At 35.0% G+C, this 16,754-nt stretch overlaps 1 protein-coding gene across 8 annotated transcripts in view; it reads left to right on the forward strand.

Annotated features, from left to right (window-relative positions):
• The window catches only part of KIAA0586 (KIAA0586 ortholog), a 120,149-nt gene that overhangs the window by 45,515 nt on the left and 57,880 nt on the right, over positions 1-16,754 (forward strand). For all 8 annotated transcript variants that reach the window (XM_034642397.1, XM_034642396.1, XM_034642400.1 and 5 more), the window contains 7 exons: positions 1,936-2,135; positions 5,296-5,455; positions 6,219-6,438; positions 6,964-7,220; positions 8,246-8,322; positions 12,813-12,947; positions 15,821-15,998. In XM_034642397.1, coding sequence (XP_034498288.1) covers positions 1,936-2,135; positions 5,296-5,455; positions 6,219-6,438; positions 6,964-7,220; positions 8,246-8,322; positions 12,813-12,947; positions 15,821-15,998 — 1,227 coding nt within the window. The remainder of the gene's footprint in view (positions 1-1,935; positions 2,136-5,295; positions 5,456-6,218; positions 6,439-6,963; positions 7,221-8,245; positions 8,323-12,812; positions 12,948-15,820; positions 15,999-16,754) is intronic.

Consider the following 16,754-nt stretch of genomic DNA (forward strand, 5'->3'; position numbering starts at 1 on the left):
TGATGAACATTCTACTTGATGCTTGACTGGCATCCCAGACGACCTGTCCAAAGTTTTTCTAGCCCAACCTGCTCTTTCTTTGTTTCTGTTTACATTAATACCAGATTTTTCCAAGTGCCCCATCTCCAAAGCTTTGGAGTTATTGTTTGTTCTGTTTTCTTTTCTTTGTTTTTCCTTATCTCCACCTGGCCATAGCCTGTTCCCTCATTCCGTACAATTTATTGTTGCATTTGGCTAATTCTTCCTGTTTAGTATAACAATTTATTGTTGCATTTGGCTAATTCTTCCTGTTTAGAATGCCTCTTCCACTGCCACGACCCCAGGTTTTCTTTCACCACTTTTTGGAAGGAAGGGAAAAAATGATCAACAAAGTTATGCATGGAAATTTATGTTTTCTTGGATGAAGATCTTAAAATTTCCAAATTGCACATTTAGATCCTGTTCTCTTCTATTTAAAAGCATATGTGTTTGCTTTTGTTTTGTCTGGGTAGGGCTTTTTTGGCCTTTATAACAGAAATGTTCTAATTTCTGGTCATGCCAAAACAATAAATTATGAAAACCAAAAAGGAGACGTATCTACATATACTGTCAGATACAAATTTGACATTTGATAGTCTTTGCTATGGTAACTTCAGAGTAAGTTGCTATTACTTATACCTTATCAGGTGATTCCAAGAGGCCTGTAATCACTTTTTTAGGAAATTCTGGACATTGCTGCCTTAGTTGTACTAATTAAGGAGTACTCTTTGGAGAGGTTACGTCTCCGTCAAATTGTATTGATCATTGTTTACGTGTTTTCCACACACAGCTTTAGAAATACAGCCATTTTAGGGGCGCTGTGGTGGCTTAGTCATTAAGCGTCTGCCTTCAGCTTAGGGCGTGATCCCAGAATCCTGGGATCGAGCCCTGCATCGGGCTCCCTGCTCGCTGGGAGCCTGCTTCTTCCTCTCCCCCTCTCCCTGCTTGTGTTCCCTCTCTCGCTGGCTGTCTCTCTCTCTCTGTCAAATAAATAAATAAAATCTTAAAAAAAAAAAGAAATATAGCCACTTTAAGTCTAGTAAAGTCTGTTTAGGAAGTTTTACTGAATTTTACGTACATTCATACAAGTAAAAATTATAACCTATTTGGAATATCAATATACCTATACAGCTTCTGATATCAAGTGTGTAAACTGCTATAAAAGTGAGTAGGAGTAGCCTGTAATGTTAGTAACTGATGTACCTGAAACTAGAAGGAAAGAAGGTTTGTCTTCATATTTAGGAAGCAGCTACTATTTCTCTAAAATCCCCCACAGTCATTGGATCTTTGTGTTTTATTTTTTATTTATTTATTTATTTATTTATTTTAAAGATTTATTTGAGAGAGAGAGTGCGAGAGAGAGAGCAGGAGTGGAGGGGAGGGGCAGAGGGAGAGGGAGAAGCAGGCTCTCCACTGGGCAGGGAGCACATCTCTGGGCTCAATCCCAGGACCCTGGGGCCATGACCTGAGGCGAAGGTAGACACTCAACTGACTGAGCCACCCAGGTGCCCCTGTGTCTTTGTGTTTTGACCAAGATCTGTCGTAGGGCTTCCTATTGCCCTGTTCTTGGAAATGTGGGTTGTTTTCAGATGAGAACATTTAATGTGTATGCAAGTCCTTTTTATCACTAAATTCTGAAGTGATAAAGAAGAGGCCATGTAGGTAAAGTTTTCAGCTGGGTGTTTTCCTCCCCTTCTTGGTTTGTTAAAGAGGGTGTTCATTATGTGAGTTATCATCTTATTCTCTTTTATAATAAGTAATTTTGTATTTTTATTCTTCCTCCTCCCCCCTTATACAAATATGTTTGTATCTCTAAAATTTTAAGAATTAAGATTTGGATTGCAGGCATGTTTCTTGCACACTTATACTGAAATTCTTTCTTTTTTTTTTTTTTTTTTTTTTTTTTTTTTTTTTTAGTGGAAGGAACAAGCAATGGTGCCCTCCAGCTTTTTGTTGATGCTGGGGTTCCTGTGAATTCAGACATGATTAGCCATTTTGTGAATGAGGCTCTTGCTGAGACCATTGCTATCATGCTGGGTGACAGAGAAGCCAAGAAGCAAGGTCCTGTGGCTACAAGTGTTTCTGGGGATGTTTCAGCAAGCAACACATACTTGCCGGTAGGAGTGACTCTCCTTTCATGACTTGGAGTCCTGGGGAATTTTTGATACATTTATTAAAAAACAGTAAGATGGACAAATTTTAAATTAGATATCATAATATCATAGTTTGTGGTGGAGATCGATTTTTTTGTTGCTATGATATAGTAATATTTTCCCCAGCATTTTACTTTAAAAAATTTTAAATCTATAGAAAAGTTGAAAGTATAATACAACGAATGTTTGTGTACCCTTTATCTAATATTTATCAATTGATAACTTTTTGACATATTTTATCTGTCTTTGTATGTTGTATATTTAAAAATCATTTGAAAGTTGCAGATACCATGACATTTCACTTCTGAAAGCATCAGTAGTATCTCCTAAGAACGAGGTACTTTATTACATAATCAAAATGCCATCATCATACTCCTGAAGAAATTTAACATTGAAACGTTAATATTACGTAATACAGAGTCTGTATTCAAATTTCCCTGTTGTTCGAAAAATATCCTTTATGGATTTTTTAAAAATTCAAAATATCGCTAATGTTCACACATTACTTTTGGTTATTATATCAACTGCTCTTTTTAATCTTTAAAAGTAAATATATTTTTAGGCACTTTTGTTGTTTGTTTCATCAGCCTTACTATGCTAAATAGTTTCTGATCTATTATAGGAGCATGGGATGATACAAAACCAAAATAGACTCTCTACTATTGCCAGCTGTTTAAAACTTTGTAGTCACTTCTGATTCTGTAGATCACAAGGACATCAGTTTATATAAATGAAATATTTAAACTACCTCATTTGAGGTATAAACATAAAGTTACATATTTGAATTTTATAGAGATTGGTATAACGTAATTGGCGTGATGTGATTTGGTATATGGTTTTGGTCTTTTTTAGCTCATTGGTCATGCATTCAGTGCAATGTTGTCAGGGTTATGGCTTTACATTGGTATATTTTCTGCCCATATACTGCATATACTGTCATGAGGGTGATTGAATGAGAAAATGTAGAAAAATCAGTTTGAATAGGCAGTATACACAATTGTTAAGAGCATGGACTTAGGAGTTGGGAAGATCTTAATTTGAACCCTCAGTTCTGTTGCTTTAGTTTGATATATATAATAGAGAAAATAGATAGAGTTTAAATAACCAGAACTTTACCAAAATCTGCTTACAGAGTAACTAGGAAGACAAGCTCCCTTCCCCCACTGCCATATTGTTCATTATCTTCAGAATTGTCATGACTTTTCTTGGCCCTTTGATCTTCCAAATATACATTAAAATTTAGTTTTCAGGTGCCATGAAAGATTTTTTGGGGGGTTTTTATGGGAATTGATCTGATTTTGATTGGTTTAATTTGGAGAGAATTGACACCTAATTTATGGTACTGTTACCATCTTAGCCAAGATTTTGTGGAAGATATAGTGAGATGATGAATGAAAAGAGCTTAATCTAGTGTCTGGAATTTAGTACTCAATAACTAATTGTCTATCATCATTATCCATTACCAATACTAATTAGAATACCTTCAAATTCTCTCATGGTGATGGTCAGTAGCATTATATTTGAAAAGAGTGCTCTAATGCTGTAGTTTTGTGTAGTCAAGAGGAAAGAAATAAAGGCTGAGAATATGCTAATTATTAAGCAGTGCTGTAGAATTTCTAATATGCTTCATGATTTTAAAATTGCGTATCAGGGGCGCTTGGGTGGCACAGCGGTTAAGCGTCTGCCTTCGGCTCAGGGCATGATCCCGGCGTTCTGGGATCGAGCCCCACATCAAGCTCTTCTGCTATGAGCCTGCTTCTTCCTCTCCCACTCCCCCTGCTTGTGTTCCCTCTCTCACTGGCTGTCTCTATCTCTGTCGAATAAATAAATAAAATCTTTAAAAAAATAAATAAATAAAAATAAAATTGAGTATCAAGGGATGCCTGAGTGGCCCAGTTGGTTAAGCATCTGTCTTTGGCTCAGGTCATGATCCCAAGGTTCTGGGATCGAGTCCCGCATCAGGCTCCTTGCTCAGTGGGGATCCTGCTTCTCCCTCTGCCTGCTGCTCCCCTGGCTTATGCTTGCTTGCTGTCTCTCTCTGACAAATAAATAAATTAAAATCTTTAAAAAAAGATTAAAGTACATATCAATTTTCGACGTAGAATCAGAGTGAAGACTAATTATCCTCCTGTGTACAGATGTTTTAGAATGAGGAGAAAAAAGACATGTCTAGACAGTTCACACACACAAAAGAAATACAAATGGACCATATACATATATAAAAAATGGTCAATATCACTGATAATAAGAAAAAAATCACTGAAACCTCATTTTTACTTATTAGATTGGTAAAATGCTAGAAGTTTGATAATGACATTGTGTAGAAAACTTTGGAGAAATGGGAATTCTCACACCTTCTTGTGGTTAGTGTACAATAATATAACCCTGCGAAGGGAAATTTGGCAATATGTATTCAAATTATAAATGCAATTAACCCTTTAACCAAGCAGTCCCAGTTTTAGGAAGTTATCCCACAAATAATCTATACACATATGAAATGTTTTCAGTCAAAATTACATTTGATGACTCTGGGGAAGGGAATTAGGTAGATAGGATATGGCTAGGAACAGAGACTTAATTCACACTTTCTTTTGTAGCTTTTTAAATTGAATAATTACCTATTTAACAAATCCATTTTAAAGTGTTTACTTTTACCTTTCTCAGTATTTTCCATCTCCATATTATCTTCATTTTAGCACCGCCCCCCCCCCCTTTTCTTATCCTTCCATTGCTTTTTACAAGCTCTGTGCTTTTGTGCTAAAAGGCTGTTCTTTGATACCTTGTCAGTTAAAATACTTCCTTTCTATTACATGACCTACCACGCTTGTGTTTGTATTTGATCTTCAGCTGCATAGTCACTGTATTTTCCTCTCTGTATTAGAAGAGGGAGCCTTAGATTTCTTTGGGGCCTACTTCAGAAGCAGAGCTATTTCAATAGCCTGAGGCTCTCTGCAGGCTAGTCTTGAAACTAACAGCTAGAAGTTCAAGGTAGGGCTCCATTTCTTCCCCATTCATTTAAATTCTCTGTAATCTCTGAATGAGCTCATTTCATTGTTTTACATTATCTTTATTTGGGTGATTATAATATCTTGTGATTATTGATATCTTGTTTTATTTATTTTAGGCAAGAGTATGTACCCCAGTGGCTACCCCACAGCCAACTCCTCCTCTCTCACCTTCATCACCTCCTAAGGAGCATGTGTTAGTAAAAACTCCAGATTCTTCTCCCTGTGGTTCAGATCATGATTTAGCTATTCCTGCGAAAGAAATATTTCCTGAACAAGGTAGAAACCTTATTTCTGTACGTCAGTTTTCATCTAATAACTATTACCTAGGATTACATGATTTATTTTATGTTTTATAGATTAGTATCCACATAACTTTTGCTTATTAGGTTTTAGTAAATCATTTTTTCTTGCAAGGAAACTGAGAAATTGGTTGTCACTTTTTAAAGTATATGATCTAGGGGCACCTGACTGCCTTAGTCAGTAGAGCATGTGACTCTTGATCTTAAGGTTATAAGTTCAAGCCCCACACTGGGCTTAGAGATTACTTAAAAAAATAAAGCATCTTAAAAAAAAAAAACTGTTAAAAAAAGTATAGGATCTAATACACACCTAGACTACTTTTAAGTTCAGGAGAGCCTGAGTAGTTCAGTCGGTTAAACATCTGCCTTCAGCTAAGGTCATGATCCCGGAGTCCTGCATTGGGCTCCCTGCTCAGCGGGGAATCTGATTCTCCCTCTGCCCCTCACCCCACTCGTGCTCTCTCTCTCTCTCTCAAATAAATAAAATCTTTTTTTAGAAAGACTACTTTTAAGTTCATGGCAGTGTAAAAGAGATAGGTCTTTTAAAGATTATTTTTAGACTTTACTAAATTAATTTGGGAATTTTCCCATTAATGGCCATTATTATTATTATTAATTATTATTGCTATTATTTGTACACCAAAATGTTAAGAAATCACCAAAACAACATATTTTGCCTTCCTATGGAGTTGTTTACTGACTTTTATCTTTTAATTTCTTTTTAAACAAAAAATCTTTAGGAAATGATACACCTGCCATCACACTTGTTAATACTCCAGCGGTTACCCCTGCTACTACACCCCCTCCCGCAGCAGCTTTTTCCCCAACTTTGTCAGAGATTTCCATGGGTAAATTGAAGCTCTCCAGCCCAGAGCTTCCTGAGCCATGGAGCGATGGAGACCTGCCACTGGAAGAAGAGAATCCTAACTCTCTTCGAGAAGAACTTCACCCGAGAGCTATGTAAATGATAATACATTCACTTTCAGTAACTGCATTTCATCTTAAGTTGGCATAGATGATCCATTGAAAACATCAGAAATGATGAAGCTTTATAAACCACAAGCTACTTTATACTTTAGTAAAAAGAAGTTTCATAAACTTCAAGTTTTTAAAATTTTCACCAGATTTATTTATGCCTTCAGTTCTTTTTTAAAACATTTTTTTGTGAAACTGATTAACATGTATATTGTTATAATATTGTTGGTAAAATAGAAAGCAATTTCTCCCCAGAGTGAATCTTCATTTACACTGATCAGTTAACTTTTATATTACCGTACAGATTTATTTTAGAGGTGGTAATACTTTCAAGATGGTCTATGACTAAAGCATGAAAACGATTTTGGAAAAATGAATCTTGGTAATTATAGTAGTGCAGATTATAGAAATACTTTCTAAAGGAGGCCTTTGAATCTGTTTTTTTAATATAAAAATTAATATAAGCCTTCAGTGACCTATTAAGTTCAAAATATGTCTTTTTCTTCTTAGTGTAATGTCTGTGGCCAAGGAAGAGGAACCTGAGAGTGTGGATTTCCCTGCTCAGCCTGCACCTCCAGAACCTCCAATTCCGTTTACGCCACTTCCAACTGGCACCAAGGCCCCTTCCCCCACACAGATGCCGGGTTCCGATTCATCAACAACGGAGAGCACCTTGAGTGTTACCGTCACTGAAACTGAGACTTTAGATAGACCCATCTCTGAAGGAGAGATTTTATTCAACTGTGGTCGAAGAGTGGCTCCCAAGAGTAAGTTACCTTGTATCAATTGATTTCACTGGTTAGATTATTATAATTCCTAAGTAATACTTTCCTATGTCAAGTGTTTTGGGAATTTTCAAGATTAAACATGGTATAATAGAAAGAATATGGACTCTGCAAGTTAACTTTTCTATGCCTTAATTTCAGAAAGTAAAATCTTGCTCATAAATCTCACCTTCCAGAAATAATATCACTCTTAATAGTTTGGGGTATACTTTTCCAGTCTGGTGTTTTCTATGCAGATGTAGATACCTAAATACGCATACTTGTGTATTTGTGTGTGTGTGTATTTTTACCTTTAAATATAGGATCATACTATATATATTGTTTGAAGCCTGAATTTTTTTACCTAATAATATATTGTGGACATCTTTCTATATCAATACATATAGCTGTACCTCATTTTTTTAGTTGTGTGTAGTCTATTAAAACATGCCATAGCGGTCCGCATGTAAATTGCTTTCTGTATTTCCATACTCTACATCATCCGGTAACCATTCTTACACACACACTTTGTGCACTTACCTGATAAATTTGTAAGAATACATGTCTAGAAGTGGAATTGCTGGATCAGAATATGCACCTTTAAAATAGTGATACGTTGCCAACATACTCTTTAGAAAGGTTAACCGGTTTTTAATTTTAATCAGTTTTTAATTACATCAGTAGTATTTAGGAGTGCCAACATACTCTTTAGAAAGGTTAACCGGTTTTTAATTTTAATCAGTTTTTAATTACATCAGTAGTATTTAGGAGTGCCTCTTTCTCAATTTCATAGTTACCATTGATATCTATAGTTCTTTTTAATTTCCGACAAGCTAGTAGGTAAAACGAAAATCTCATCTTTGTTATAAAATGTACTTAAAAAAAACTGATGAGATTGAGTAGCTTGTGAATTATTATTTATGAACAGTATTTTTATTGTATTCCTTTGTAATGTTCTATGGCTTTATGGTCAGATTATTTACTAGGTTTATGTTCTGTTTTCTAAATTTTTACAATGTAATTTCTAGTTTTAGGAGATGAGGGACTGTATCTGATGAATCTAAATGATAGCTTATCCAGTACTCTGCATGATGCCCTTGAAATGGTAAGAAATTATTGGCTCTGTATTGAATTCTGACACAAAGAATATTTTGATGAATTTGTTTCTATTGATCAGGGTTTTTTCCTCAGATATTTGAGTTATAGGTATAAAATTTAATAAAATATCCATGAAGGAATTTAAGGCTTCTTGTACATTTCATTATCATATTTGCACATTCATTATCATAATTGTGAGAATGAAAAGAAAATTATTAACTTCTACGGCTCCAGTAGTTGAAAAATACACAGTTAATGTAATTATATAATGAAAATCTAGCTCAATGCAAATTGTCATGTGGGTAGAGTGCCTTTATAATATTTCAAACAGGGCTTTATCTGTTTAAACCTGCTCTCTTATGATACATTTGTTATTTCTCCCTTATCAGGATTATAATTCTTTGCGCTAAAAATAATTGAATGCATTGGCATAAGAAAAAGAAACTGAAATAAGACACAGTAGTACCAGCACTTCCTAGTTATTACTTAGCTCAATGGAAGAAAAAGTTGGCATTTAAAAACATGATTACAGGGTCTCCTGGGTGGCTTAGTTGGTTAAGCTCCTGACTCTTGACTTTGGCTCAGGTCATGATCTCGGGGTCCTGGGATAGAGCCCTGTATTGGGCTCTGCACTCAGTGGGGAGTCTGCTTGAAGATGTTCTCTCTCTCTCTCTCTCTCTCTCTCTCTCTCCCTCTCCCTTTCTCTCCCTGTGCCCCTCCCCTCACTCTCTCGCTCTCTCTCGCTTGCTCTCTCAAATAAATAAATAAATCTCTAAGAATATATATATATAATATATATATATATGATTATATTTAAATTATATATAATTATTGCAATATGTGTAATATCAATTAGTATTATAATATATGTAATATCAATTATTACATATCCACATAGAAGTATCATACAGAAATGATAATAGGAATTTTCTTTTGAAATACTACGGAGGAATAGAGATCTTTACTTTTTATATATATTTTTAACCACCTAAGCAAGGGAAGGTAGTTGTACTCAACTTTTATTTACATTTATCTATAGCCTTTACTAAGCATTGCTATTATTGTTGCTCTTTTTAAAAAAGTTTGATAATTTTTGACATATGTATATATCTGTAAAGCCATTACCACAATCAAGATAATGAACGTATCACCATCCATCACTCCTCAGGGTTTCCTTGTGCCCTTTTTGTAATCTCTCCTCCTCATCTCTTACCAGTCCTCTCATCCCCCACACGTCTGCCACAACTGCTGGTCTACTTTCTGTAGCTATAATTAGTTTGCATTTTCCAAAATAACAGAAATGGTATCACCTGGTATATATTCTTTTTTTTCCAGGTTGCTTTAACTCAGCATAATTATTTTAAGATTCATCTGTGTTGTAGTATGTATCATAGTTTGTTCCTTCTTATTGCTGAGTAGTAATGTGTTGTACCACAGTTTGTCTATTCACCTGGACATTTAGGTTTTTTTCCGGTTTTGGCTATCACAAAGCAGCTATGAAAATTTGTGTATAAGTTTTATATGGACATATGCTTTCATTTCTCTTGGGCAAGTACCTAGGGGTGGAATGGATAGGTATGCGATAGGTATATGGTAAACTTTTTAAGAAAAGCTGTTTAATTTGATCTGCTAAAATTTCGTGTTGGCTTTTGCATCTATGTTTTATATGAATTACATTTTACAGGAATTACAGGAATCTGCAAAGAGTTTTGGGCTTTGCTCAGGCATATGGTTAAATTACCTAAAGACAGTTTTACCATTTTGAGTCTTGCTTTAAAGATTCGTGAGACAACACCAGAGCAGTACTCACTCTAGGGCTATTTGTTTCTTACTGTGGAGGCAAGACCCTTCTAGCCAATGCCTCATTAAACGTGGTTTTCCAGCCCACCTGGTAGGAAAAGCTATTACTCCAGCCTGTTTACACGCCTTGGGCACTGTTGGAGCCAGTGCTTTGTCGAGCCTTATGTGGTTACCTCACATGCGTGTGCTGATCAGTATTCAGTGCTCAAAGGGGACCCTCTGCAGATCTCCAGAGTTCTCTCCCTGTGCAGCTTTCACTTTCCTGGAAGCCTGTCTTACACTCTAGCTGTCTTGACTTCCTTGGAGTTTCAGTCCCATCGTCTCAGCTCAGGGGGCCACTGAGCTCTGCCTGCCTTCTCCCTCCTGTGCCGCAGCCTGGAAACTCCCACAGGCAGTGAGCTGGGGCAGTCACGGGGCTCTCCTGATTCGTTTCCATCTCTCAGGGATCACCATCTTTTGTTACCTAATGTCCCATGTCTTGAAATGCAATTTTTTCATATACTTTGTCCATGTTTTAGTAGTTTCAAGGGGTTAGGTAAATCTGAAAGTAAAGTCTGGTGGCATTATTATCTTTCCGCTTGTGTCATTATACATGATCATGATGAAAACAGAGTGGTGTATTTTTAAAAAGTCATGTCCTTCTGTCCCTTTATAATCATAACACTAGAAGTTCCTATAAAGTGACCACTTGCAGGGATGTAAACTGGACTGTATATTAAATTCACTGGGGGAGGTTTTAAAAAGTATGCATGCTGGCCCCATCCTCTGATACGCAGACTCAGTAGGTCATGAGAACTGTATGGTGTACATACAGTCGTATGGTGTATACTGTGTAGGCAGTGAGAAGCCTAGACCTGTGTATTTTGAAAAAGTTCCCAGTGTTCTCATGTATGTCCTTTGTTATACGTGACATCTCATTTTACAGATGAAGTTGAGTGAGGTTATAAGATTGTCCATAGCTATTCAGTGACAGATACACAACTCTTTTCATAGATACACGATACCTTTTCTTTTCATTTTAAGCTAGTAACTGTAAATTTTGAGTTCTTATTGGGGCTATCTGAATCCTAAAGCTTAAGTTACAAGGGGTTGGGTATATGTCCACGAGCCCCTTTAGAGGCTAGGTAGCATCTTTATATTATTAAGGATACTTAATATTGTTAATCGTATAAAGATGCTGAGTCTGGAAATTAATATAGCCAAGTAACAAAAACTGTTAAAAACAATTTGCTTTACTGTATACAGGGGTATAAAATAATGCATTAAGGAGATTTTTTGTAAGGTTTTAATGGAACAATTACTTCTGTAACAGTAATTGTTTATTGCAAATAATTGAGTCCATTATGAAGAGAGTGGAAGTCACTTTTATGAAATATGTGGGGAACGCGTAAATGAGATGTCTTTATTTTCAGAGAAGCATTAAACTAACATTTGGCTAAATATGTCATTATGGCATTTTTACCCATTCTTAGAACTTTATCATGGTGTTTAAGTTTATGGTAAGTTTTTTGTAAGTTTGTTTAAAGTAATAGCTAAACCAAAATGGGACTAAATGATAACATCTTTTTTTTTTCTTCATTTGAAATTGAACTCTAATGTTTTTGCTAAGCCTATATCGAATATTCTACAAGTTAATTTTAAAAAAAATTTATTCATTTGAGAGAGAGAGAGAGAGAGAGAGAGAAAGGAGAGACCAAGAGCAGGGGTGGGGGGTGGGGAGAGGGAGAAGCAGTCTCCCCACTGAGCATGGAGACCGATGTCCTGGGATCATGACCTGAGCTGAAGGCAGAGGCCTAAATGACTGCACCACCCAGGTGCCCCAGATATGCTACAGATTTATAATGAAGTCAAGTACGGTAGTACAGTCTCGAAAATCCAAGAACAACTTGAAGTCCTGTCACCAATAGGCATTTATCTATATACAGTTGGAGGATAAAGACTTACAGTAATCTAGAGTTAATAAACTTTGTTTCATTACTAGTAAAATACTAAGTAGAACATACTACTGATGGAATTAATAATCTTGTTAATAGTTGTATTTACAAGGGAATCCAGTTTCTCTGACTCTGAGGCCCACACTGTCCTTCGTCTTTGGGGTAGGTCTTAGTTGAAGTACCAGGAAGCCTAGTCTGGGTCCTCCAAGGAGGGCTACAGTACCTGCTCCCTAGCCAAGTACCAAAGGTCAGCCCAGAGGCAAAGGGACAATCAAAGGTCTATAGGTGCCTTAACATATTTCTGCAGTTTTTCATTTTTCCCTGTGGTCCAGGTTTCAGCATCCCTGCAGTGCTCTGCCCCCATCACCACACTGTGGTGTTGCTTTGGGTGCTGCATAAATATGAGGCAGGAAACTGTGTGAGCCACAAACTTGATGTCCCTACACAAAACATTTGTGAGTCATTATAGCTCAGTCACTTGGGAGAGAGGGTCCAGTTTTCACGTGTATTATAATAAATGTCCAGTTTAAGTGTAACCAAATTATTTTATACTATTGTTTCTATTTGAGGCAAACTAAAGAGTTGTTAGTGTAGTCAAATGGAAATGAGAACTAGATGAAAATAAGAGTCCACCTTCTTTCCATAAAGCGCTAATATGACCATTTTCATGATGGGCGGTATGCTTCATTAATCATAAGTCAAGAAAAATGCAAGTGTTTCATAGAACTTTTTGTTATGTTAATTGTCTTTATATTTCATTCAGGAAGATGATCCTCCCAGCGAAGGACAAGTGATTAGGATGCCCCATAAAAAAATTCATGCAGATGCAATTCTTTCTCTTCTTGCTAAACAAAACCAGGACTCCTTGGTTTCACAGCAAGCAGTCTATTATTCAGAGGTACTTATTAACCTTAATGATTTTTGTTTTCTTTTGGTTTGGTCTAAATACAGGAAAAATAACAAAAATATTCCTACTTTTAATGAAAGCATGCTAATTCTTCAACTTATTCAGGGGTCAACCTTATAGTAATTTTAACCTGAAATCAGAGCGGTAGAGTTTTACAGCTGAAAGGAATTTAGGCCATCTGTTCAGCCTTCTTGTTCTACAGTTGAAAAAACTGAAGCCCTTTTAAATGATTTGTGAGGCTCGCTCTTTCTCTCCTCTCTTTCTTTTTTCTTTTTTTTTTCTTTTCTTTTCTTTTCTTTTCTTTTCTTTTCTTTCTCTTCTCTTTTTCTTTTCTTTTCTTTTCTTTTCTTTTCTTTTCTTTTCTTTTCTTTTCTTTTCTTTTCTTTTCTTTTCTTTTCTTTTCTTTTCTTTTCTTTTCTTTTCTTTTCTTTTCTTTTCTTTTCTTTTCTTTTCTTTTCTTTTCTTTTCTTTTCTTTTCTTTTCTTTTCTTTTCTTTTCTTTTCTTTTCTTTTCTTTTCTTTTCTTTTCTTTTCTTTTCTTTTCTTTTCTTTTCTTTTCTTTTCTTTTCTTTTCTTTTCTTTTCTTTTCTTTTCTTTTCTTTTCTTTTCTTTTCTTTTCTTTTCTTTTCTTTTCTTTTCTTTTCTTTTCTTTTCTTTTCTTTTCTTTTCTTTTCTTTTCTTTTCTTTTCTTTTCTTTTCTTTTCTTTTCTTTTCTTTTCTTTTCTTTTCTTTTCTTTTCTTTTCTTTTCTTTTCTTTTCTTTTCTTTTCTTTTCTTTTCTTTTCTTTTCTTTTCTTTTCTTTTCTTTTCTTTTCTTTTCTTTTCTTTTCTTTTCTTTTCTTTTCTTTTCTTTTCTTTTCTTTTCTTTTCTTTTCTTTTCTTTTCTTTTCTTTTCTTTTCTTTTCTTTTCTTTTCTTTTCTTTTCTTTTCTTTTCTTTTCTTTTCTTTTCTTTTCTTTTCTTTTCTTTTCTTTTCTTTTCTTTTCTTTTCTTTTCTTTTCTTTTCTTTTCTTTTCTTTTCTTTTCTTTTCTTTTCTTTTCTTTTCTTTTCTTTTCTTTTCTTTTCTTTTCTTTTCTTTTCTTTTCTTTTCTTTTCTTTTCTTTTCTTTTCTTTTCTTTTCTTTTCTTTTCTTTTCTTTTCTCAACCATTACTGAATATCTACTACATGCCAGACAGAGTCTTAGAAAAGGTAAAAAGATGAAGGAGACAGGATGCTACCCTTAGGAAGCTTACAGTCCTGAAGGGACAAAAAGGGCTTAACAATTACTCTGTAATTGATAACTGATCAAAATATTTAGAAAGTGTTGGATATTATCTCAGTGTGAATAGCACTTTAAATAAAGAGAAAAGTCTGGAGAAGTGGGTGGAACTAGATGATCATAAGGAACCTTTTAAGCCATGGAAAGGCTTAGGCACTGTCAAGGCTATTAAGCTATTTTGGGCGAGGAGGTCACAAGGTAAGATACTTAGGAAGGAATATGTAGGTTTTATAATCCAGTCCGGGTGTTTGGAGGGGAAGGGGAAGGAACGAATCCTGATCCGGTTTCACCTGCAACTTTTCATCCCAGATGGACTTTTGTGCTCCCTAATGTTACTCTTACTCTGGGGCGCCAGTGTCTGCAGTCTGGGTTGTTGCCAGGATCAATGATACTTATGAGTATGAGAGCACTTGGTGAGTAGGCAAGCTAAAGCTTCAGTAGAGTCATAGAGTATTAAGGTGTTAAATAGCTCAGCAATACAAGTACCCTAGAAAGTTGATTCACAGTAGAGAAGGTACAGTTTATTGCATAACATCTTATATGGTAGTGGCAGACTAATAGAGATACTGAGAAACATTCCTAATGAATTTCTAGGGAAAGTGTATCTGCTGTGGTTCTAAACTTTGCCTAAGAGTCTCCAAATGTTTTATATTAATTGCAAAACAATCCTTTTCTATTTAGAGGTTGTTGAGGTAATTGATGTTCCTAAAGAAAAGTCAGATTAGGGACTTAGAGGAGATAGAAATACACAAGAATTTGGGAAAATGTAGAAAATCTTGAGTGTTGAGCTAAGAAGTTAGATTTTACTTTATAGTCAACAGAGCCATCGAAAATGTTTCAGCAGTGATTTCTTCATATATTCAAGAAAAACACTTGGTTGAAGTTAAACCCCATTTAAATGAGAAACATGAAAGCTTTCAGATATTGGAATTTTTATTCAGTTCTTGATTAGTAAACTCATAGTTAGAATATTTCGAAGTCACAAAATGTGATAGTGATCAGAAAATAGAAGTCTTAATTTTTTTTAGTTTTTAAATTTATTTATTTGATAAAGAAATGAATTTGTACTTGTATACTTTCTGAGGGGAGAAGAATTTTATTAAATATGAAAGTAGTCTTCTTCAACTTAGGTACTTATAAAAAATGTAATTATTTAGGTAAGGGTAATGTTTATGTCACTTAATTGTAAGGTTCACCCTAACAGGCACTTTTCATTAATGAAGAATAAAAGATAAGTTTTCTATTATTTTAATTTGAAGCTGTGTGAACAATATGTAATGCGTGCCATTATTTAGTTTAAATCATAAAATTTTTCTTATGTGTTTTGCTATCTAATTTGGATTTTGAAAAGCAGATAGTGGTTATTTAACTTCATAATAAAGGAGATATTAGCAACAAGGCCTATTGCTAGATGCCTGATTGAACTAACTTTTTAAGCCTGTCTTTCAGTAGTGTGTTTGTGTGTGTGTGTGTGTGTGTCATAATAAGCACTTTCTAAAATACCTTTCAAGCAGCCAAGTGCATTGGTTCATGGTATTTGACAAATTTTTCCTGTTTTGACTTGATTTTAATATAGTGTTTTTAACAATTGTTTCTACCTTTTATAGGACTTGGAAAACAGTGCAGGTGAACTTAGCGAAGGACAAAGACCCAGGCTGACAGCAGCAGCAGAGAGCATCTTACTGGGACATTCTGTCTCTATGCAGCCATCTGCCACTAATGCAGAGGCTTTGGATCAAAAATGTGGTCCTAAGCCATTATCTCAGCAATTTGACACAGTTACAGGTATACACCAAAATATTGCTTCTTGACATATCATTTATTAGAATGCACTTGAATCCCATCACTTTCTTTGTACTGTTTCCATGCTGAATGCTATATTCTGTTTTTTGTTATAATTACAGTAGTGATCCTAATCTGAATTAAGAAAATAGCTATTTTTAGGTGGGGGCAAAATTTCTTTATTAAGAAGGGTCTTCATTATTGAAAAGTTTAGTAATGACTTTTTGTGGTCTATATACCAATATTTTCCCAAATGTGATTCAGGTATGAGTGTGAGTATGTGAGCCACTGGGCGGTGCATGGAATAATTTTGGTAATATGCATACATATACTTAAAATTTTTTAATAGTGATATATTTATTTTACTGTATATTAGAAAAATCTAATTTAGAACACCAAACTATGACAGAACATCTCTTATTTAGGACAAGGTTAAATTAGATAATACTGTAGAAATTCACCCTTTACATTGTATAAATTTCTGACACAGTGCTCAGTGCACTCATGACTATTTTAGAACCTCATTAGCCAGACTTTCTGTTATAACACTTTGGAAATAAGAATAGAAGAGAGAATACCGATCACTAGCATATACAGTTGATTCTCATTATCTGTGCTAGTTATATTCAATGGAGTCACCAGGAACACTGAATTAGTAAATACTGGCCCATTGCTCCTTGGGGAAAATACAGGCCTGGGTTCCAAGCAAGCCTCTGATCATAACATCTCTGTCAGCTGATCAATATATATCCTGTGTTA

This window comes from Ailuropoda melanoleuca, chromosome 14 (genome assembly GCF_002007445.2).
Source record: "Ailuropoda melanoleuca isolate Jingjing chromosome 14, ASM200744v2, whole genome shotgun sequence".
NCBI lineage: Eukaryota > Metazoa > Chordata > Mammalia > Carnivora > Ursidae > Ailuropoda > Ailuropoda melanoleuca.